Source organism: Bactrocera oleae, chromosome 2, assembly GCF_042242935.1.
Source record: "Bactrocera oleae isolate idBacOlea1 chromosome 2, idBacOlea1, whole genome shotgun sequence".
In the NCBI taxonomy this organism is placed as follows: domain Eukaryota; kingdom Metazoa; phylum Arthropoda; class Insecta; order Diptera; family Tephritidae; genus Bactrocera; species Bactrocera oleae.
This window is the reverse complement of record NC_091536.1, coordinates 32,347,824-32,370,466: the sequence shown is the minus strand read 5'-3', so window position 1 is coordinate 32,370,466 and position 22,643 is coordinate 32,347,824. Positions and strand designations below refer to the sequence as shown.

Genomic DNA, 22,643 nt, shown 5'->3' with positions numbered 1-22,643 from the left:
GCTTTGAAGATAGCTTTGACTTGGGTAGAGATATTGCTGTAATGACCGTACGATTAGAAAACCCACGGATAGATTTGCCAAATGAATGGATAACAAACGATATGAACGAGATCATTGAAAGTATTTTACTCAACATCCATAAACTCTTAATATACCGTCATACTGATGGACATAAAAATACATCAAACACTCTATTTAGCGCACCGTCCTTCACATACATATACATTCGAGTTTTTAAAACGAGCGTTTGCGACAAATTTCGTAGTGAACAGCGAAGAATTGTTGTTGATTGGTATTCAATTGATTGAAAGTCATGCTCAAATTAGAGGCTTTACGGTGTTTGGTGAAGTGACAGACTACAACCACCCTAAGTACATGCCTCGTTTAGAAATGTCGAAATTACTACTCAATTTTATAAATATGTACCAAGGCAGAGTTCAAACACAAGCCGTAGGTGGACTTTTGGAAGTGGCAAACTTAAGTTCTGGGGAAGACTACTGTGCATATGCTACTAACGATGAGATAGAGATATTTTTAAATTCGTTGGAAAGCAGCAAAGAGTCAGTAAGAGAAGTTTCATTGAGGGTTCTGAAAATTATTAAAAAAGTTATTTTGTTTAAAAATGAAATGCACCAAAATTTAATTTCTCGTTTAAAACTTCGATTGTGGATTGCTAAATATGACACTTCGGGTGAAAATCGCATATTAGCTTCAGATTTGTGGGAATCGGCTAAATTTGTACCACCTGAATTAGATGATGTACTTTTGCTTGTCACACATAAGGAGCTTTGTATACAAAAAGCTGCTTCTGCTTCTCTTGTGCAATTACTTTCCACTAATCATGAACAGGTAAAATATACAGCAAAATCTTTACTCGATATATACAGAGAAAAATTGACCATGATTCCTCCTAACTTGGATCAATTCGATCGAGAAATTTTTCCTGCTATAGATCAATGGGAGCCTCGAAGAGGAATTGCCATATCAATATCACAGGTTTCCAAATTTTTTGATGTTGACGACGTTAATGAAATTATGCAATTTATGGTAGCACAAGGATTTAGAGATCGTAATGAAACTGTCCATAAAGAAATGCTTGCATCTGCTCTTTGAATAGTGGATTGTCATGGACAAGAAACTATAGTCAACTTGTTACCAGTTTTCGAAGACTTTTTAGACAAAGCACCGAAATCACAAACCTTCGATAACGTTAGACAAGCTGTGGTCATTTTAATGGGATCATTAGCTCGACACTTAGAAGCTGATGATATTCGAATTGAACCTATAGTGCGAAGACTAATTTCAGCTCTGCCAACACCTTCTCAGCAAGTACAAGAAGCCGTGGCTAATTGCTTACCACATTTAGTTTCATCGGTGAAAGATAAAGCTCCTAAAATTATAAAGAAATTATTGCAACAACTAATAAAATCTGATAAGTATGGAGAGCGGAGGGGTGCAGCTTATGGAATTGCGGGCATTGTGAAAGGCTTGGGAATTTTGTCATTGAAACAATTCGATATAATGTCAAAATTAACGACATTTATACAAGAAAAAAAAAATTATAAATCACGGGAAGGTGCACTTTTTGTTTTTGAAGTATTATGTACAACCCTTGGACGTTTATTTGAGCCTTATATTGTTCATGTACTACCTCATCTATTGCAATGCTTTGGAGACTCGTCTCAACACGTTAGGCAAGCAGCTGATGATACGGCAAAAGTAGTTATGGGTAAACTTTCGGCACATGGAGTTAAACTTGTTCTTCCATCGTTACTTAATGCTTTAGATGAAGATTCCTGGCGAACGAAGACAGCTTCGGTTGAACTTCTGGGAGCTATGGCATTTTGTGCACGCAAACAATTGTCATCATGTTTACCTAACATAGTTTCAAAACTAATCGAAGTACTTGGTGACTCGCATACTAAAGTGCAGGAAGCTGGTGCTGACGCACTCAAAGTAATAGGATCCGTAATAAAAAATCCCGAAATTCAAGCTATCGTTCCTATATTATTGACAGCTTTAGAAGATCCATCAAAAAATACTTCAAATTGTTTGCACAGTTTACTTCAAACAAAATTTGTACATTTTATAGATGCACCATCTTTGGCCCTAATAATGCCTGTGGTTGAGAGAGCATTCATGGATAGATCTACCGAGACTCGAAAAATGGCAGCTCAAATCATAGGTAATATGTACTCTCTTACCGATCAAAAGGATTTAGTGCCATATTTGCCTAATATAATTCCTGGTCTAAAGATGTCTCTTCTTGACCCCGTGCCGGAGGTTAGAGCCATCTCTGCGAGAGCATTAGGAGCTATGGTTCGTGGAATAGGTGAATCTTCATTTGAAGATCTACTACCATGGTTGATGCAAACCTTGACATCAGAATCTAGTAGTGTCGACCGCAGTGGAGCTGCTCAAGGTCTTGCCGAAGTTGTTGGCGGTTTAGGAGTGCAAAAGTTGCATCAATTAATGCCAGATATTATCACAACTGCGGAGAGAACAGATATTGCCCCACATGTGAAAGATGGATATATAATGATGTTTATATATATGCCAGGGCCTTTCCCTAAAGATTTTACTCCTTATATTGGCCAAATAATTAATCCTATATTAAAAGCATTGGCTGATGAGAATGAGTATGTTCGGGACACGGCATTAAAAGCGGGGCAACGCATAGTGAATTTGTACGCCGAATCAGCAGTGATGCTTCTTCTTCCTGAACTAGAAAAGGGTTTATTTGATGATAACTGGAGAATACGGTTTAGTTCTGTTCAATTATTAGGAGATTTGCTATACAGAATATCGGGCGTATCTGGAAAAATGACTACAGAAACGGCAAGTGAAGATGATAATTTTGGAACCGAACAGTCACATACTGCCATAATAAGATTTTTAGGCGAAGAAAGGCGAAATAGAGTTCTTTCAGGCCTTTATATGGGTCGGAGTGATGTATCACTGATGGTACGACAAGCGTCACTACATGTTTGGAAAGTCGTAGTAACAAACACACCACGCACACTAAGGGAAATCTTACCTACATTATTTAGTTTACTATTAGGATGTTTGGCAAGCACCAGCTATGATAAACGTCAAGTTGCTGCGCGAACGTTAGGAGATTTGGTGAGAAAATTGGGAGAGAGAGTACTTCCCGAAATAATACCAATATTAGAGAAGGGACTTAATTCGGAACATCCAGATCAACGTCAAGGAGTTTGCATTGGCCTATCGGAAACAATGACCTCAACTTCTAAAGAAATGGTATTGTCGTTCGTTAACAGTCTAGTTCCAACAGTAAGAAGAGCTTTATCGGATCCTTTGCCTGAGGTGAGAGGAGCCGCGGCAAAAACTTTTGAATCTTTACATTCAACTGTTGGCTCACGTGCTTTAGACGATATTTTACCTTCAATGCTTGAGGGGTTGAATGACCCTGATCCAACTGTTGCAGAATATACATTAGATGGCCTTCGCCAAGTGATGACAATTAAATCTCGAGTGGTATTGCCATATCTTGTTCCCCAATTAACATCAACTCCAGTAAATACAAAAGCCCTTTCCATATTAGTTTCGGTGGCAGGGGATGCATTAACAAAGTACCTTCCAAAAATTCTGGATGCTTTGCTACATGCACTTTCCGATGCACAAGGAACTGCCTATGAGTACCAAGAATTAGATTATTGTCAAGCAGTAATACTGTCAGTTGCAGACGAAATCGGTGTTCGGACAATTGTCGACACTCTAATGATGTCAGCAAAATCTGATTGCATAAATATAAGAAAGTCGGCGTCAAGTTTACTTTGTGTATTCTGTACTCACTCTCCAGGTGATTATTCCCAATATGTTCCACAATTGTTACGCAGTTTATTACGCCTAATGGCTGATTCCAATCGCGACATTTTACAAAATTCATGGGATGCGTTAAACTCAGTTGTGAAAACTTTAGATTCAACCCAACAAATTTCTCTAGTGTGTGACGTTAGACAAGCCGTTCGGTTTGCTTCGAGCGAAATTAAAGGTTCCGAGCTGCCGGGCTTTTGCCTTCCGAAAGGAATTACGCCTCTACTTCCCGTCTTTCGGGAAGCAATTTTGAATGGAATGCCAGATGTTAAAGAAAATGCAGCCGAAGGGTTAGGTGAAATTATTTCTCTAACCAGTGCTCAGTCTTTACAGCCATCTGTTGTTCAAATAACTGGACCGTTAATTCGAATTCTAGGAGATCGTTTAAATGCAGGTGTCAAGGCAGCTGTACTGGAAACATTAGCTATTATATTGAAAAAAGTTGGAGTCATGTTGAAACAATTTTTACCGCAGTTACAAACAACATTTCTGAAGGCTTTACAAGACTCGAACAGAAGTGTTCGCATGAAAGCTGGGCAAGCAATATCTGAATTGGTTATCATACATTCACGGCCTGATTCAATATTTAATGAAATTCACAATGGGATAAAATCTATTGACGACCCGTCCATGCGAGAAACTATGTTAGCGGCAATACGTTTAAGTATTAATTTAGCTGGAGAAAAAATGTCTGAATGTTTAAAGCTACAATTAAGCGCTACTCTACTAAATATGATAGGACATTCAGAAGAAATTAGTCGATCTGCTTCTGCAGGTTGTTTAGGAGCACTTTTGAAATATTTATCGATTCAACAAGTTGATGATTTATTAGAGCTTCATATCTTCGTTGCTGGAAATGGTGACGTATTATTAAAACACGGACGAACCGCAGCCCTGTTTGTGGCATTGAAAGAGAGTCCTGCAATTATTACTTCGAAATATGAATCCAAGTTGATAGAATTTATCACTTCTAGTATTTCATCAGACAAAATAAATATTGCAAGCAGTGGTGTTCGCGCAATGACGTGTTTATTGCACTATTATATGTCGAATGATATTATGTGCTCTCCAATAATAGTTTCATGCTTTACAAGGGCTATGAATCACGAAATAAAACAGATTGTTGCTAAAAGCTGTAATTACTTGGCAAAAACGTTAGCTATTGATAAGATGAGCCCAGATGTTATTAAACAGCTCGTACCAATGCTAGTTAACGGTACCAAAGAAAAAAATGGTTATGTAAAGTCTAACTCTGAGATAGCTTTAGTTTCAATTTTGCATCTCCGTGATAACGATACTACTTTTAGCTATGTTTGTCAACTTTTAGAAGTTGGCGCGAGGGATTCCTTAAATGAAGTTGTAAACAAAGTTTTGCGTAAAGCTGCTGTCCAAGCTATTGGTAAAGACGAAGAATTTGATGACACAATATTGAATTGAAGTAAAATTATAGATGTAAGAATACACCCTATTAAAATTGTCCGAAATGATTTTGTCTTATGTACTGTAAATGAATAAATTATTTATTTCGAAATAAAAAAATAAAAATATTTTTGTTGTTAAGTTATTGTATTGAATAGATTTAATAAAAGATAAACATTCTCAATAAAAAGTTAAAAAGTGCCATGTCTATGTTAAAGGCGGCATTCGCAGGAAATCCTAAAGCAGTTTCATTACATTTTGATAAGTTATTAATGCAATTATTAAAGTTACTTACATGTCCAATCGCAGCTGAATCGTTGGAAAAACTTTATTTCAAATTTCGAGAAGCATGCTTTGAAGATAGCTTTGACTTGGGTAGAGATATTGCTGTAATGACCGTACGATTAGAAAACCCACGGATAGATTTGCCAAATGAATGGATAACAAACGATATGAACGAGATCATTGAAAGTATTTTACTCAACATCCATAAACTCTTAATATACCGTCATACTGATGGACATAAAAATACATCAAACACTCTATTTAGCGCACCGTCCTTCACATACATATACATTCGAGTTTTTAAAACGAGCGTTTGCGACAAATTTCGTAGTGAACAGCGAAGAATTGTTGTTGATTGGTATTCAATTGATTGAAAGTCATGCTCAAATTAGAGGCTTTACGGTGTTTGGTGAAGTGACAGACTACAACCACCCTAAGTACATGCCTCGTTTAGAAATGTCGAAATTACTACTCAATTTTATAAATATGTACCAAGGCAGAGTTCAAACACAAGCCGTAGGTGGACTTTTGGAAGTGGCAAACTTAAGTTCTGGGGAAGACTACTGTGCATATGCTACTAACGATGAGATAGAGATATTTTTAAATTCGTTGGAAAGCAGCAAAGAGTCAGTAAGAGAAGTTTCATTGAGGGTTCTGAAAATTATTAAAAAAGTTATTTTGTTTAAAAATGAAATGCACCAAAATTTAATTTCTCGTTTAAAACTTCGATTGTGGATTGCTAAATATGACACTTCGGGTGAAAATCGCATATTAGCTTCAGATTTGTGGGAATCGGCTAAATTTGTACCACCTGAATTAGATGATGTACTTTTGCTTGTCACACATAAGGAGCTTTGTATACAAAAAGCTGCTTCTGCTTCTCTTGTGCAATTACTTTCCACTAATCATGAACAGGTAAAATATACAGCAAAATCTTTACTCGATATATACAGAGAAAAATTGACCATGATTCCTCCTAACTTGGATCAATTCGATCGAGAAATTTTTCCTGCTATAGATCAATGGGAGCCTCGAAGAGGAATTGCCATATCAATATCACAGGTTTCCAAATTTTTTGATGTTGACGACGTTAATGAAATTATGCAATTTATGGTAGCACAAGGATTTAGAGATCGTAATGAAACTGTCCATAAAGAAATGCTTGCATCTGCTCTTTGTATAGTGGATTGTCATGGACAAGAAACTATAGTCAACTTGTTACCAGTTTTCGAAGACTTTTTAGACAAAGCACCGAAATCACAAACCTTCGATAACGTTAGACAAGCTGTGGTCATTTTAATGGGATCATTAGCTCGACACTTAGAAGCTGATGATATTCGAATTGAACCTATAGTGCGAAGACTAATTTCAGCTTTGCCAACACCTTCTCAGCAAGTACAAGAAGCCGTGGCTAATTGCTTACCACATTTAGTTTCATCGGTGAAAGATAAAGCTCCTAAAATTATAAAGAAATTATTGCAACAACTAATAAAATCTGATAAGTATGGAGAGCGGAGGGGTGCAGCTTATGGAATTGCGGGCATTGTGAAAGGCTTGGGAATTTTGTCATTGAAACAATTCGATATAATGTCAAAATTAACGACATTTATACAAGAAAAAAAAAATTATAAATCACGGGAAGGTGCACTTTTTGTTTTTGAAGTATTATGTACAACCCTTGGACGTTTATTTGAGCCTTATATTGTTCATGTACTACCTCATCTATTGCAATGCTTTGGAGACTCGTCTCAACACGTTAGGCAAGCAGCTGATGATACGGCAAAAGTAGTTATGGGTAAACTTTCGGCACATGGAGTTAAACTTGTTCTTCCATCGTTACTTAATGCTTTAGATGAAGATTTTTGGCGAACGAAGACAGCTTCGGTTAAACTTCTGGGAGCTATGGCATTTTGTGCACGCAAACAATTGTCATCATGTTTACCTAACATAGTTTCAAAACTAATCGAAGTACTTGGTGACTCGCATACTAAAGTGCAGGAAGCTGGTGCTGACGCACTCAAAGTAATAGGATCCGTAATAAAAAATCCCGAAATTCAAGCTATCGTTCCTATATTATTGACAGCTTTAGAAGATCCATCAAAAAATACTTCAAATTGTTTTCACAGTTTACTTCAAACAAAATTTGTACATTTTATAGATGCACCATCTTTGGCCCTAATAATGCCTGTGGTTGAGAGAGCATTCATGGATAGATCTACCGAGACTCGAAAAATGGCAGCTCAAATCATAGGTAATATGTACTCTCTTACCGATCAGAAGGATTTAGTGCCATATTTGCCTAATATAATTCCTGGTCTAAAGATGTCTCTTCTTGACCCCGTGCCGGAGGTTAGAGCCATCTCTGCGAGAGCATTAGGAGCTATGGTTCGTGGAATAGGTGAATCTTCATTTGAAGATCTACTACCATGGTTGATGCAAACCTTGACATCAGAATCTAGTAGTGTCGACCGCAGTGGAGCTGCTCAAGGTCTTGCCGAAGTTGTTGGCGGTTTAGGAGTGCAAAAGTTGCATCAATTAATGCCAGATATTATCACAACTGCGGAGAGAACAGATATTGCCCCACATGTGAAAGATGGATATATAATGATGTTTATATATATGCCAGGGCCTTTCCCTAAAGATTTTACTCCTTATATTGGCCAAATAATTAATCCTATATTAAAAGCATTGGCTGATGAGAATGAGTATGTTCGGGACACGGCATTAAAAGCGGGGCAACGCATAGTGAATTTGTACGCCGAATCAGCAGTGATGCTTCTTCTTCCTGAACTAGAAAAGGGTTTATTTGATGATAACTGGAGAATACGGTTTAGTTCTGTTCAATTATTAGGAGATTTGCTATACAGAATATCGGGCGTATCTGGAAAAATGACTACAGAAACGGCAAGTGAAGATGATAATTTTGGAACCGAACAGTCACATACTGCCATAATAAGATTTTTAGGCGAAGAAAGGCGAAATAGAGTTCTTTCAGGCCTTTATATGGGTCGGAGTGATGTATCACTGATGGTACGACAAGCGTCACTACATGTTTGGAAAGTCGTAGTAACAAACACACCACGCACACTAAGGGAAATCTTACCTACATTATTTAGTTTACTATTAGGATGTTTGGCAAGCACCAGCTATGATAAACGTCAAGTTGTTGCGCGAACGTTAGGAGATTTGGTGAGAAAATTGGGAGAGAGAGTACTTCCCGAAATAATACCAATATTAGAGAAGGGACTTAATTCGGAACATCCAGATCAACGTCAAGGAGTTTGCATTGGCCTATCGGAAATAATGACCTCAACTTCTAAAGAAATGGTATTGTCGTTCGTTAACAGTCTAGTTCCAACAGTAAGAAGAGCTTTATCGGATCCTTTACCTGAGGTGAGAGGAGCCGCGGCAAAAACTTTTGAATCTTTACATTCAACTGTTGGCTCACGTGCTTTAGACGATATTTTACCTTCAATGCTTGAGGGGTTGAATGACCCTGATCCAACTGTTGCAGAATATACATTAGATGGCCTTCGCCAAGTGATGACAATTAAATCTCGAGTGGTATTGCCATATCTTGTTCCCCAATTAACATCAACTCCAGTAAATACAAAAGCCCTTTCCATATTAGTTTCCGTGGCAGGGGATGCATTAACAAAGTACCTTCCAAAAATTCTGGATGCTTTGCTACATGCACTTTCCGATGCACAAGGAACTGCCTATGAGTACCAAGAATTAGATTATTGTCAAGCAGTAATACTGTCAGTTGCAGACGAAATCGGTGTTCGGACAATTGTCGACACTCTAATGATGTCAGCAAAATCTGATTGCATAAATATAAGAAAGTCGGCGTCAAGTTTACTTTGTGTATTCTGTACTCACTCTCCAGGTGATTATTCCCAATATGTTCCACAATTGTTACGCAGTTTATTACGCCTAATGGCTGATTCCAATCGCGACATTTTACAAAATTCATGGGATGCGTTAAACTCAGTTGTGAAAACTTTAGATTCAACCCAACAAATTTCTCTAGTGTGTGACGTTAGACAAGCCGTTCGGTTTGCTTCGAGCGAAATTAAAGGTTCCGAGCTGCCGGGCTTTTGCCTTCCGAAAGGAATTACGCCTCTACTTCCCGTCTTTCGGGAAGCAATTTTGAATGGAATGCCAGATGTTAAAGAAAATGCAGCCGAAGGGTTAGGTGAAATTATTTCTCTAACCAGTGCTCAGTCTTTACAGCCATCTGTTGTTCAAATAACTGGACCGTTAATTCGAATTCTAGGAGATCGTTTAAATGCAGGTGTCAAGGCAGCTGTACTGGAAACATTAGCTATTATATTGAAAAAAGTTGGAGTCATGTTGAAACAATTTTTACCGCAGTTACAAACAACATTTCTGAAGGCTTTACAAGACTCGAACAGAAGTGTTCGCATGAAAGCTGGGCAAGCAATATCTGAATTGGTTATCATACATTCACGGCCTGATTCAATATTTAATGAAATTCACAATGGGATAAAATCTATTGACGACCCGTCCATGCGAGAAACTATGTTAGCGGCAATACGTTTAAGTATTAATTTAGCTGGAGAAAAAATGTCTGAATGTTTAAAGCTACAATTAAGCGCTACTCTACTAAATATGATAGGACATTCAGAAGAAATTAGTCGATCTGCTTCTGCAGGTTGTTTAGGAGCACTTTTGAAATATTTATCGATTCAACAAGTTGATGATTTATTAGAGCTTCATATCTTCGTTGCTGGAAATGGTGACGTATTATTAAAACACGGACGAACCGCAGCCCTGTTTGTGGCATTGAAAGAGAGTCCTGCAATTATTACTTCGAAATATGAATCCAAGTTGATAGAATTTATCACTTCTAGTATTTCATCAGACAAAATAAATATTGCAAGCAGTGGTGTTCGCGCAATGACGTGTTTATTGCACTATTATATGTCGAATGATATTATGTGCTCTCCAATAATAGTTTCATGCTTTACAAGGGCTATGAATCACGAAATAAAACAGATTGTTGCTAAAAGCTGTAATTACTTGGCAAAAACGTTAGCTATTGATAAGATGAGCCCAGATGTTATTAAACAGCTCGTACCAATGCTAGTTAACGGTACCAAAGAAAAAAATGGTTATGTAAAGTCTAACTCTGAGATAGCTTTAGTTTCAATTTTGCATCTCCGTGATAACGATACTACTTTTAGCTATGTTTGTCAACTTTTAGAAGTTGGCGCGAGGGATTCCTTAAATGAAGTTGTAAACAAAGTTTTGCGTAAAGCTGCTGTCCAAGCTATTGGTAAAGACGAAGAATTTGATGACACAATATTGAATTGAAGTAAAATTATAGATGTAAGAATACACCCTATTAAAATTGTCCGAAATGATTTTGTCTTATGTACTGTAAATGAATAAATTATTTATTTCGAAATAAAAAAATAAAAATATTTTTGTTGTTAAGTTATTGTATTGAATAGATTTAATAAAAGATAAACATTCTCAATAAAAAGTTAAAAAGTGCCATGTCTATGTTAAAGGCGGCATTCGCAGGAAATCCTAAAGCAGTTTCATTACATTTTGATAAGTTATTAATGCAATTATTAAAGTTACTTACATGTCCAATCGCAGCTGAATCGTTGGAAAAACTTTATTTCAAATTTCGAGAAGCATGCTTTGAAGATAGCTTTGACTTGGGTAGAGATATTGCTGTAATGACCGTACGATTAGAAAACCCACGGATAGATTTGCCAAATGAATGGATAACAAACGATATGAACGAGATCATTGAAAGTATTTTACTCAACATCCATAAACTCTTAATATACCGTCATACTGATGGACATAAAAATACATCAAACACTCTATTTAGCGCACCGTCCTTCACATACATATACATTCGAGTTTTTAAAACGAGCGTTTGCGACAAATTTCGTAGTGAACAGCGAAGAATTGTTGTTGATTGGTATTCAATTGATTGAAAGTCATGCTCAAATTAGAGGCTTTACGGTGTTTGGTGAAGTGACAGACTACAACCACCCTAAGTACATGCCTCGTTTAGAAATGTCGAAATTACTACTCAATTTTATAAATATGTACCAAGGCAGAGTTCAAACACAAGCCGTAGGTGGACTTTTGGAAGTGGCAAACTTAAGTTCTGGGGAAGACTACTGTGCATATGCTACTAACGATGAGATAGAGATATTTTTAAATTCGTTGGAAAGCAGCAAAGAGTCAGTAAGAGAAGTTTCATTGAGGGTTCTGAAAATTATTAAAAAAGTTATTTTGTTTAAAAATGAAATGCACCAAAATTTAATTTCTCGTTTAAAACTTCGATTGTGGATTGCTAAATATGACACTTCGGGTGAAAATCGCATATTAGCTTCAGATTTGTGGGAATCGGCTAAATTTGTACCACCTGAATTAGATGATGTACTTTTGCTTGTCACACATAAGGAGCTTTGTATACAAAAAGCTGCTTCTGCTTCTCTTGTGCAATTACTTTCCACTAATCATGAACAGGTAAAATATACAGCAAAATCTTTACTCGATATATACAGAGAAAAATTGACCATGATTCCTCCTAACTTGGATCAATTCGATCGAGAAATTTTTCCTGCTATAGATCAATGGGAGCCTCGAAGAGGAATTGCCATATCAATATCACAGGTTTCCAAATTTTTTGATGTTGACGACGTTAATGAAATTATGCAATTTATGGTAGCACAAGGATTTAGAGATCGTAATGAAACTGTCCATAAAGAAATGCTTGCATCTGCTCTTTGTATAGTGGATTGTCATGGACAAGAAACTATAGTCAACTTGTAACCAGTTTTCGAAGACTTTTTAGACAAAGCACCGAAATCACAAACCTTCGATAACGTTAGACAAGCTGTGGTCATTTTAATGGGATCATTAGCTCGACACTTAGAAGCTGATGATATTCGAATTGAACCTATAGTGCGAAGACTAATTTCAGCTCTGCCAACACCTTCTCAGCAAGTACAAGAAGCCGTGGCTAATTGCTTACCACATTTAGTTTCATCGGTGAAAGATAAAGCTCCTGAAATTATAAAGAAATTATTGCAACAACTAATAAAATCTGATAAGTATGGAGAGCGGAGGGGTGCAGCTTATGGAATTGCGGGCATTGTGAAAGGCTTGGGAATTTTGTCATTGAAACAATTCGATATAATGTCAAAATTAACGACATTTATACAAGAGAAAAAAAATTATAAATCACGGGAAGGTGCACTTTTTGTTTTTGAAGTATTATGTACAACCCTTGGACGTTTATTTGAGCCTTATATTGTTCATGTACTACCTCATCTATTGCAATGCTTTGGAGACTCGTCTCAACACGTTAGGCAAGCAGCTGATGATACGGCAAAAGTAGTTATGGGTAAACTTTCGGCACATGGAGTTAAACTTGTTCTTCCATCGTTACTTAATGCTTTAGATGAAGATTTTTGGCGAACGAAGACAGCTTCGGTTAAACTTCTGGGAGCTATGGCATTTTGTGCACGCAAACAATTGTCATCATGTTTACCTAACATAGTTTCAAAACTAATCGAAGTACTTGGTGACTCGCATACTAAAGTGCAGGAAGCTGGTGCTGACGCACTCAAAGTAATAGGATCCGTAATAAAAAATCCCGAAATTCAAGCTATCGTTCCTATATTATTGACAGCTTTAGAAGATCCATCAAAAAATACTTCAAATTGTTTTCACAGTTTACTTCAAACAAAATTTGTACATTTTATAGATGCACCATCTTTGGCCCTAATAATGCCTGTGGTTGAGAGAGCATTCATGGATAGATCTACCGAGACTCGAAAAATGGCAGCTCAAATCATAGGTAATATGTACTCTCTTACCGATCAGAAGGATTTAGTGCCATATTTGCCTAATATAATTCCTGGTCTAAAGATGTCTCTTCTTGACCCCGTGCCGGAGGTTAGAGCCATCTCTGCGAGAGCATTAGGAGCTATGGTTCGTGGAATAGGTGAATCTTCATTTGAAGATCTACTACCATGGTTGATGCAAACCTTGACATCAGAATCTAGTAGTGTCGACCGCAGTGGAGCTGCTCAAGGTCTTGCCGAAGTTGTTGGCGGTTTAGGAGTGCAAAAGTTGCATCAATTAATGCCAGATATTATCACAACTGCGGAGAGAACAGATATTGCCCCACATGTGAAAGATGGATATATAATGATGTTTATATATATGCCAGGGCCTTTCCCTAAAGATTTTACTCCTTATATTGGCCAAATAATTAATCCTATATTAAAAGCATTGGCTGATGAGAATGAGTATGTTCGGGACACGGCATTAAAAGCGGGGCAACGCATAGTGAATTTGTACGCCGAATCAGCAGTGATGCTTCTTCTTCCTGAACTAGAAAAGGGTTTATTTGATGATAACTGGAGAATACGGTTTAGTTCTGTTCAATTATTAGGAGATTTGCTATACAGAATATCGGGCGTATCTGGAAAAATGACTACAGAAACGGCAAGTGAAGATGATAATTTTGGAACCGAACAGTCACATACTGCCATAATAAGATTTTTAGGCGAAGAAAGGCGAAATAGAGTTCTTTCAGGCCTTTATATGGGTCGGAGTGATGTATCACTGATGGTACGACAAGCGTCACTACATGTTTGGAAAGTCGTAGTAACAAACACACCACGCACACTAAGGGAAATCTTACCTACATTATTTAGTTTACTATTAGGATGTTTGGCAAGCACCAGCTATGATAAACGTCAAGTTGTTGCGCGAACGTTAGGAGATTTGGTGAGAAAATTGGGAGAGAGAGTACTTCCCGAAATAATACCAATATTAGAGAAGGGACTTAATTCGGAACATCCAGATCAACGTCAAGGAGTTTGCATTGGCCTATCGGAAATAATGACCTCAACTTCTAAAGAAATGGTATTGTCGTTCGTTAACAGTCTAGTTCCAACAGTAAGAAGAGCTTTATCGGATCCTTTACCTGAGGTGAGAGGAGCCGCGGCAAAAACTTTTGAATCTTTACATTCAACTGTTGGCTCACGTGCTTTAGACGATATTTTACCTTCAATGCTTGAGGGGTTGAATGACCCTGATCCAACTGTTGCAGAATATACATTAGATGGCCTTCGCCAAGTGATGACAATTAAATCTCGAGTGGTATTGCCATATCTTGTTCCCCAATTAACATCAACTCCAGTAAATACAAAAGCCCTTTCCATATTAGTTTCGGTGGCAGGGGATGCATTAACAAAGTACCTTCCAAAAATTCTGGATGCTTTGCTACATGCACTTTCCGATGCACAAGGAACTGCCTATGAGTACCAAGAATTAGATTATTGTCAAGCAGTAATACTGTCAGTTACAGACGAAATCGGTGTTCGGACAATTGTCGACACTCTAATGATGTCAGCAAAATCTGATTGCATAAATATAAGAAAGTCGGCGTCAAGTTTACTTTGTGTATTCTGTACTCACTCTCCAGGTGATTATTCCCAATATGTTCCACAATTGTTACGCAGTTTATTACGCCTAATGGCTGATTCCAATCGCGACATTTTACAAAATTCATGGGATGCGTTAAACTCAGTTGTGAAAACTTTAGATTCAACCCAACAAATTTCTCTAGTGTGTGACGTTAGACAAGCCGTTCGGTTTGCTTCGAGCGAAATTAAAGGTTCCGAGCTGCCGGGCTTTTGCCTTCCGAAAGGAATTACGCCTCTACTTCCCGTCTTTCGGGAAGCAATTTTGAATGGAATGCCAGATGTTAAAGAAAATGCAGCCGAAGGGTTAGGTGAAATTATTTCTCTAACCAGTGCTCAGTCTTTACAGCCATCTGTTGTTCAAATAACTGGACCGTTAATTCGAATTCTAGGAGATCGTTTTAATGCAGGTGTCAAGGCAGCTGTACTGGAAACATTAGCTATTTTATTGAAAAAAGTTGGAGTCATGTTGAAACAATTTTTACCGCAGTTACAAACAACATTTCTGAAGGCTTTACACGACTCGAACAGAAGTGTTCGCATGAAAGCTGGGCAAGCAATATCTGAATTGGTTATCATACATTCACGGCCTGATTCAATATTTAATGAAATTCACAATGGGATAAAATCTAATGACGACCCGTCCATGCGAGAAACTATGTTAGCGGCAATACGTTTAAGTATTAATTTAGCTGGAGTAAAAATGTCTGAATGTTTAAAGCTACAATTAAGCGCTACTCTACTAAATATGATAGGACATTCAGAAGAAATTAGTCGATCTGCTTCTGCAGGTTGTTTAGGAGCACTTTTGAAATATTTATCGATTCAACAAGTTGATGATTTATTAGAGCTTCATATCTTCGTTGCTGGAAATGGTGACGTATTATTAAAACACGGACGAACCGCAGCCCTGTTTGTGGCATTGAAAGAGAGTCCTGCAATTATTACTTCGAAATATGAATCCAAGTTGATAGAATTTATCACTTCTAGTATTTCATCAGACAAAATAAATATTGCAAGCAGTGGTGTTCGCGCAATGACGTGTTTATTGCACTATTATATGTCGAATGATATTATGTGCTCTCCAATAATAGTTTCATGCTTTACAAGGGCTATGAATCACAAAAGCAACGAAATAAAACAGATTGTTGCTAAAAGCTGTAATTACTTGGCAAAAACGTTAGCTATTGATAAGATGAGCCCAGATGTTATTAAACAGCTCGTACCAATGCTAGTTAACGGTACCAAAGAAAAAAATGGTTATGTAAAGTCTAATTCTGAGATAGCTTTAGTTTCAATTTTGCATCTCCGTGATAACGATACTACTTTTAGCTATGTTTGTCAACTTTTAGAAGTTGGCGCGAGGGATTCCTTAAATGAAGTTGTAAACAAAGTTTTGCGTAAAGCTGCTGTCCAAGCTATTGGTAAAGACGAAGAATTTGATGACACAATATTGAATTGAAGTAAAATTATAGATGTAAGAATACACCCTATTAAAATTGTCCGAAATGATTTTGTCTTATGTACTGTAAATGAATAAATTATTTATTTCGAAATAAAAAAAATAAAAATATTTTTGTTGTTAAGTTATTGTATTGAATAGATTTAATAAAAGATAAACATTCTCAATAAAAAGTTAAAAAGTGCCATGTCTATGTTAAAGGCGGCATTCGCAGGAAATCCTAAAGCAGTTTCATTACATTTTGATAAGTTATTAATGCAATTATTAAAGTTACTTACATGTCCAATCGCAGCTGAATCGTTGGAAAAACTTTATTTCAAATTTCGAGAAGCATGCTTTGAAGATAGCTTTGACTTGGGTAGAGATATTGCTGTAATGACCGTACGATTAGAAAACCCACGGATAGATTTGCCAAATGAATGGATAACAAACGATATGAACGAGATCATTGAAAGTATTTTACTCAACATCCATAAACTCTTAATATACCGTCATACTGATGAACATAAAAATACATCAAACACTCTATTTAGCGCACCGCCCTTTACATACATATACATTCGAGTTTTTAAAACGAGCGTTTGCGACAACTTTCGTAGTGAACAGCGAAGAATTGTTGTTGATTGGTATTCAATTGATTGAAAGTCATGCTCAAATTAGAGGCTTTACGGTGTTTGGTGAAGTGACAGACTACAACCACCCTAAGTACATGCCTCGTTTAGAAATGTCGAAATTACTACTCAATTTTATAAATATGTACCAAGGCAGAGTTCAAACACAAGCCGTAGGTGGACTTTTGGAAGTGGCAAACTTAAGTTCTGGGGAAGACTACTGTGCATATGCTACTAACGATGAGATAGAGATATTTTTAAATTCGTTGGAAAGCAGCAAAGAGTCAGTAAGAGAAGTTTCATTGAGGGTTCTGAAAATTATTAAAAAAGTTATTTTGTTTAAAAATGAAATGCACCAAAATTTAATTTCTCGTTTAAAACTTCGATTGTGGATTGCTAAATATGACACTTCGGGTGAAAATCGCATATTAGCTTCAGATTTGTGGGAATCGGCTAAATTTGTACCACCTGAATTAGATGATGTACTTTTGCTTGTCACACATAAGGAGCTTTGTATACAAAAAGCTGCTTCTGCTTCTCTTGTGCAATTACTTTCCACTAATCATGAACAGGTAAAATATACAGCAAAATCTTTACTCGATATATACAGAGAAAAATTGACCATGATTCCTCCTAACTTGGATCAATTCGATCGAGAAATTTTTCCTGCTATAGATCAATGGGAGCCTCGAAGAGGAATTGCCATATCAATATCACAGGTTTCCAAATTTTTTGATGTTGACGACGTTAATGAAATTATGCAATTTATGGTAGCACAAGGATTTAGAGATCGTAATGAAACTGTCCATAAAGAAATGCTTGCATCTGCTCTTTGTATAGTGGATTGTCATGGACAAGAAACTATAGTCAACTTGTTACCAGTTTTCGAAGACTTTTTAGACAAAGCACCGAAATCATAAACCTTCGATAACGTTAGACAAGCTGTGGTCATTTTAATGGGATCATTAGCTCGACACTTAGAAGCTGATGATATTCGAATTGAACCTATAGTGCGAAGACTAATTTCAGCTCTGTCAACACCTTCTCAGCAAGTACAAGAAGCCGTGGCTAATTGCTTACCACATTTAGTTTCATCGGTGAAAGATAAAGCTCCTAAAATTATAAAGAAATTATTGCAACAACTAATAAAATCTGATAAGTATGGAGAGCGGAGGGGTGCAGCTTATGGAATTGCGGGCATTGTGAAAGGCTTGGGAGTTTTGTCATTGAAACAATTCGATATAATGTCAAAATTAACGACATTTATACAAGAAAAAAAAAATTATAAATCACGGGAAGGTGCACTTTTTGTTTTTGAAGTATTATGTACAACCCTTGGACGTTTATTTGAGCCTTATATTGTTCATGTACTACCTCATCTATTGCAATGCTTTTTAGACTCGTCTCAATACGTTAGGCAAGCAGCTGATGATACGGCAAAAGTAGTTATGGGTAAACTTTCGGCACATGGAGTTAAACTTGTTCTTCCATCGTTACTTAATGCTTTAGATGAAGATTTTTGGCGAACGAAGACAGCTTCGGTTAAACTTCTGGGAGCTATGGCATTTTGTGCACGCAAACAATTGTCATCATGTTTACCTAACATAGTTCCAAAACTAATCGAAGTACTTGGTGACTCGCATACTAAAGTGCAGGAAGCTGGTGCTGACGCACTCAAAGTAATAGGATCCGTAATAAAAAATCCCGAAATTCAAGCTATCGTTCCTATATTATTGACAGCTTTAGAAGATCCATCAAAAAATACTTGAAATTGTTTGCACAGTTTACTTCAAACAAAATTTGTACATTTTATAGATGCACCATCTTTGGCCCTAATAATGCCTGTGGTTGAGAGAGCATTCATGGATAGATCTACCGAGACTCGAAAAATGGCAGCTCAAATCATAGGTTATATGTACTCTCTTACCGATCAGAGGGATTTAGTGCCATATTTGCCTAATATAATTCCTGGTCTAAAGATGTCTCTTCTTGACCCCGTGCCGGAGGTTAGAGCCATCTCTGCGAGAGCATTAGGAGCTATGGTTCGTGGAATAGGTGAATCTTCATTTGAAGATCTACTACCATGGTTGATGCAAACCTTGACATCAGAATCTAGTAGTGTCGACCGCAGTGGAGCTGCTCAAGGTCTTGCCGAAGTTGTTGGCGGTTTAGGAGTGCAAAAGTTGCATCAATTAATGCCAGATATTATCACAACTGCGGAGAGAACAGATATTGCCCCACATGTGAAAGATGGATATATAATGATGTTTATATATATGCCAGGGCCTTTCCCTAAAGATTTTACTCCTTATATTGGCCAAATAATTAATCCTATATTAAAAGCATTGGCTGATGAGAATGAGTATGTTCGGGACACGGCATTAAAAGCGGGGCAACGCATAGTGAATTTGTACGCCGAATCAGCAGTGATGCTTCTTCTTCCTGAACTAGAAAAGGGTTTATTTGATGATAACTGGAGAATACGGTTTAGTTCTGTTCAATTATTAGGAGATTTGCTATACAGAATATCGGACGTATCTGGAAAAATGACTACAGAAACGGCAAGTGAAGATGATAATTTTGGAACCGAACAGTCACATACTGCCATAATAAGATTTTTAGGCGAAGAAAGGCGAAATAGAGTTCTTTCAGGCCTTTATATGAGCCGGAGTGATGTATCACTGATGGTGGTACGACAAGCGTCACTACATGTTTGGAAAGTCGTAGTAACAAACACACCACGCACACTAAGGGAAATTTTACCTACATTATTTAGTTTACTATTAGGATGTTTGGCAAGCACCAGCTATGATAAACGTCAAGTTGCTGCGCGAACGTTAGGAGATTTGGTGAGAAAATTGGGAGAGAGAGTACTTCCCGAAATAATACCAATATTAGAGAAGGGACTTAATTCGGAACATCCAGATCAACGTCAAGGAGTTTGCATTGGCCTATCGGAAATAATGACCTCAACTTCTAAAGAAATGGTATTGTCGTTCGTTAACAGTCTAGTTCCAACAGTAAGAAGAGCTTTATCGGATCCTTTACCTGAGGTGAGAGGAGCCGCGGCAAAAACTTTTGAATCTTTACATTCAACTGTTGGCTCACGTGCTTTAGACGATATTTTACCTTCAATGCTTGAGAGGTTGAATGACCCTGATCCAACTGTTGCAGAATATACATTAGATGGCCTTCGCCAAGTGATGACAATTAAATCTCGAGTGGTATTGCCATATCTTGTTCCCCAATTAACATCAACTCCAGTAAATACAAAAGCCCTTTCCATATTAGTTTCGGTGGCAGGGGATGCATTAACAAAGTACCTTCCAAAATTTCTGGATGCTTTGCTACATGCACTTTCCGATGCACAAGGAACTGCCTATGAGTACCAAGAATTAGATTATTGTCAAGCAGTAATACTGTCAGTTACAGACGAAATCGGTGTTCGGACAATTGTCGACACTCTAATGATGTCAGCAAAATCTGATTGCATAAATATAAGAAAGTCGGCGTCAAGTTTACTTTGTGTATTCTGTACACACTCTCCAGGTGATTATTCCCAATATGTTCCACAATTGTTACGCAGTTTATTACGCCTAATGGCTGATTCCAATCGCGACATTTTACAAAATTCATGGGATGCGTTAAACTCAGTTGTGAAAACTTTAGATTCAACCCAACAAATTTCTCTAGTGTGTGACGTTAGACAAGATGTTCGGTTTGCTTCGAGCGAAATTAAAGGTTTCGAGCTGCCGGGCATTTGCCTTCCGAAAGGAATTACGCCTCTACTTCCCGTCTTTCGGGAAGCAATTTTGAATGGAATGCCAGATGTTAAAGAAAATGCAGCCGAAGGGTTAGGTGAAATTATTTCTCTAACCAGTGCTCAGTCTTTACAGCCATCTGTTGTTTAAATAACTGGACCGTTAATTCGAATTCTAGGAGATCGTTTTAATGCAGGTGTCAAGGCAGCTGTACTGGAAACATTAGCTATTTTATTGAAAAAAGTTGGAGTCATGTTGAAACAATTTTTACCGCAGTTACAAACAACATTTCTGAAGGCTTTACACGACTCGAACAGAAGTGTTCGCATGAAAGCTGGGCAAGCAATATCTGAATTGGTTATCATACATTCACGGCCTGATTCAATATATAATGAAATTCACAATGGGATAAAATCTAATGACGACCCGTCCATGCGAGAAACTATGTTAGCGGCAATACGTTTAAGTATTAATTTAGCTGGAGAAAAAATGTCTGAATGTTTAAAGCTACAATTAAGCGCTACTATACTAAATATGATAGGACATTCAGAAGAAATTACTCGATCTGCTTCTGCAGGTTGTTTAGGAGCACTTTTGAAATATTTATCGATTCAATAAGTTGATGATTTATTAGAGCTTCATATCTTCGTTGCTGGAAATGGTGACGTATTAGTAAAACACGGACGAACCCCAGCCCTGTTTGTGGCATTGAAAGAGAGTCCTGCAATTATTACTTCGAAATATGAATCCAAGTTGATAGAATTTATCACTTCTAGTATTTCATCAGACAAAATAAATATTGCAAGCAGTGGTGTTCGCGCAATGACGTGTTTATTGCACTATTATATATCGAATGATATTATGTGCTCTCCAATAATAGTTTCATGCTTTACAAGGGCTATGAATCACAAAAGCAACGAAATAAAACAGATTGTTGCTAAAAGCTGTAATTACTTGGCAAAAACGTTAGCTATTGATAAGATGAGCCCAGATGTTATTAAACAGCTCGTACCAATGCTAGTTAACGGTACCAAAGAAAAAATGGTTATGTAAAGTCTAATTCTGAGATAGCTTTAGTTTCAATTTTGCATCTCCGTGAGAACGATACTACCTTTAGCTATGTTTGTCAACTTTTAGAAGTTGGCGCGAGGGATTCCTTAAATGAAGTTGTAAACAAAGTTTTGCGTAAAGTTGCTGTCCAAGCTATTGGTAAAGACGAAGAATTTGATGACACAATGATGTAAGAATACACCCTATTAAAATTGTCCGAAATGATTTTGTCTTATGTACTGTAAGTGAATAAATTATTTATTTCGAAATAAAAAAATAAAAATATTTTTGTTTTTAAGTTATTGTATTGAATAGATTTAATAAAAGATAAACATTAATGCAATTATTAAAGTTACTTACATGTCCAATCGCAGCTGAATCGTTGGCAAAACTTTATTTCAAATTTCGAGAAGCATGCTTTGAAGATAGCTTTGACTTGGGTAGAGATATTGCTGTAATGACCGTACGATTAGAAAACCCACGGATAGATTTGCCAAATGAATGGATAAAAAACGATATGAACGAGATCATTGAAAGTATTTTACTCAACATCCATAAACTCTTAATATACCGTCATACTGATGGACATAAAAATACATCAAACACTCTATTTAGCGCACCGTCCTTCACATACATATACATTCGAGTTTTTAAAACGAGAGTTTGCGACAAATTTCGTAGTGAACAGCGAAGAATTGTTGTTGATTGGTATTCAATTGATTGA

At 37.1% G+C, this 22,643-nt stretch overlaps 4 protein-coding genes across 4 annotated transcripts; all 4 read left to right on the top strand.

The window, feature by feature from the left end:
- Positions 1-150: 150 nt before the first annotated feature.
- On the top strand, positions 151-5,384 carry LOC138858897 (stalled ribosome sensor GCN1-like). The gene is given in 1 exon segment (XM_070112944.1): positions 151-5,384. A coding segment is annotated over 1 exon segment (5,109 nt). The 5' UTR covers positions 151-165; the 3' UTR covers positions 5,275-5,384.
- Positions 5,385-5,757: 373 nt separating this feature from the next.
- Positions 5,758-10,991, top strand: LOC138858896 (stalled ribosome sensor GCN1-like). The gene has a single exon (XM_070112943.1). It carries the CDS (start codon positions 5,773-5,775, stop codon positions 10,879-10,881), a length of 5,109 nt encoding a protein of 1,702 aa, XP_069969044.1. The 5' UTR covers positions 5,758-5,772; the 3' UTR covers positions 10,882-10,991.
- Positions 10,992-11,364: 373 nt separating this feature from the next.
- Positions 11,365-16,715, top strand: LOC138858895 (stalled ribosome sensor GCN1-like). Its single transcript, XM_070112942.1, is given in 1 exon segment — positions 11,365-16,715. A coding segment is annotated over 1 exon segment (5,118 nt). The 5' UTR covers positions 11,365-11,379; the 3' UTR covers positions 16,498-16,715.
- Positions 16,716-17,095: 380 nt separating this feature from the next.
- On the top strand, positions 17,096-22,098 carry LOC138858898 (stalled ribosome sensor GCN1-like). The gene is given in 1 exon segment (XM_070112945.1): positions 17,096-22,098. A coding segment is annotated over 1 exon segment (4,716 nt). The 5' UTR covers positions 17,096-17,206; the 3' UTR covers positions 21,923-22,098.
- The last annotated feature ends 545 nt before the right edge of the window (positions 22,099-22,643 follow it).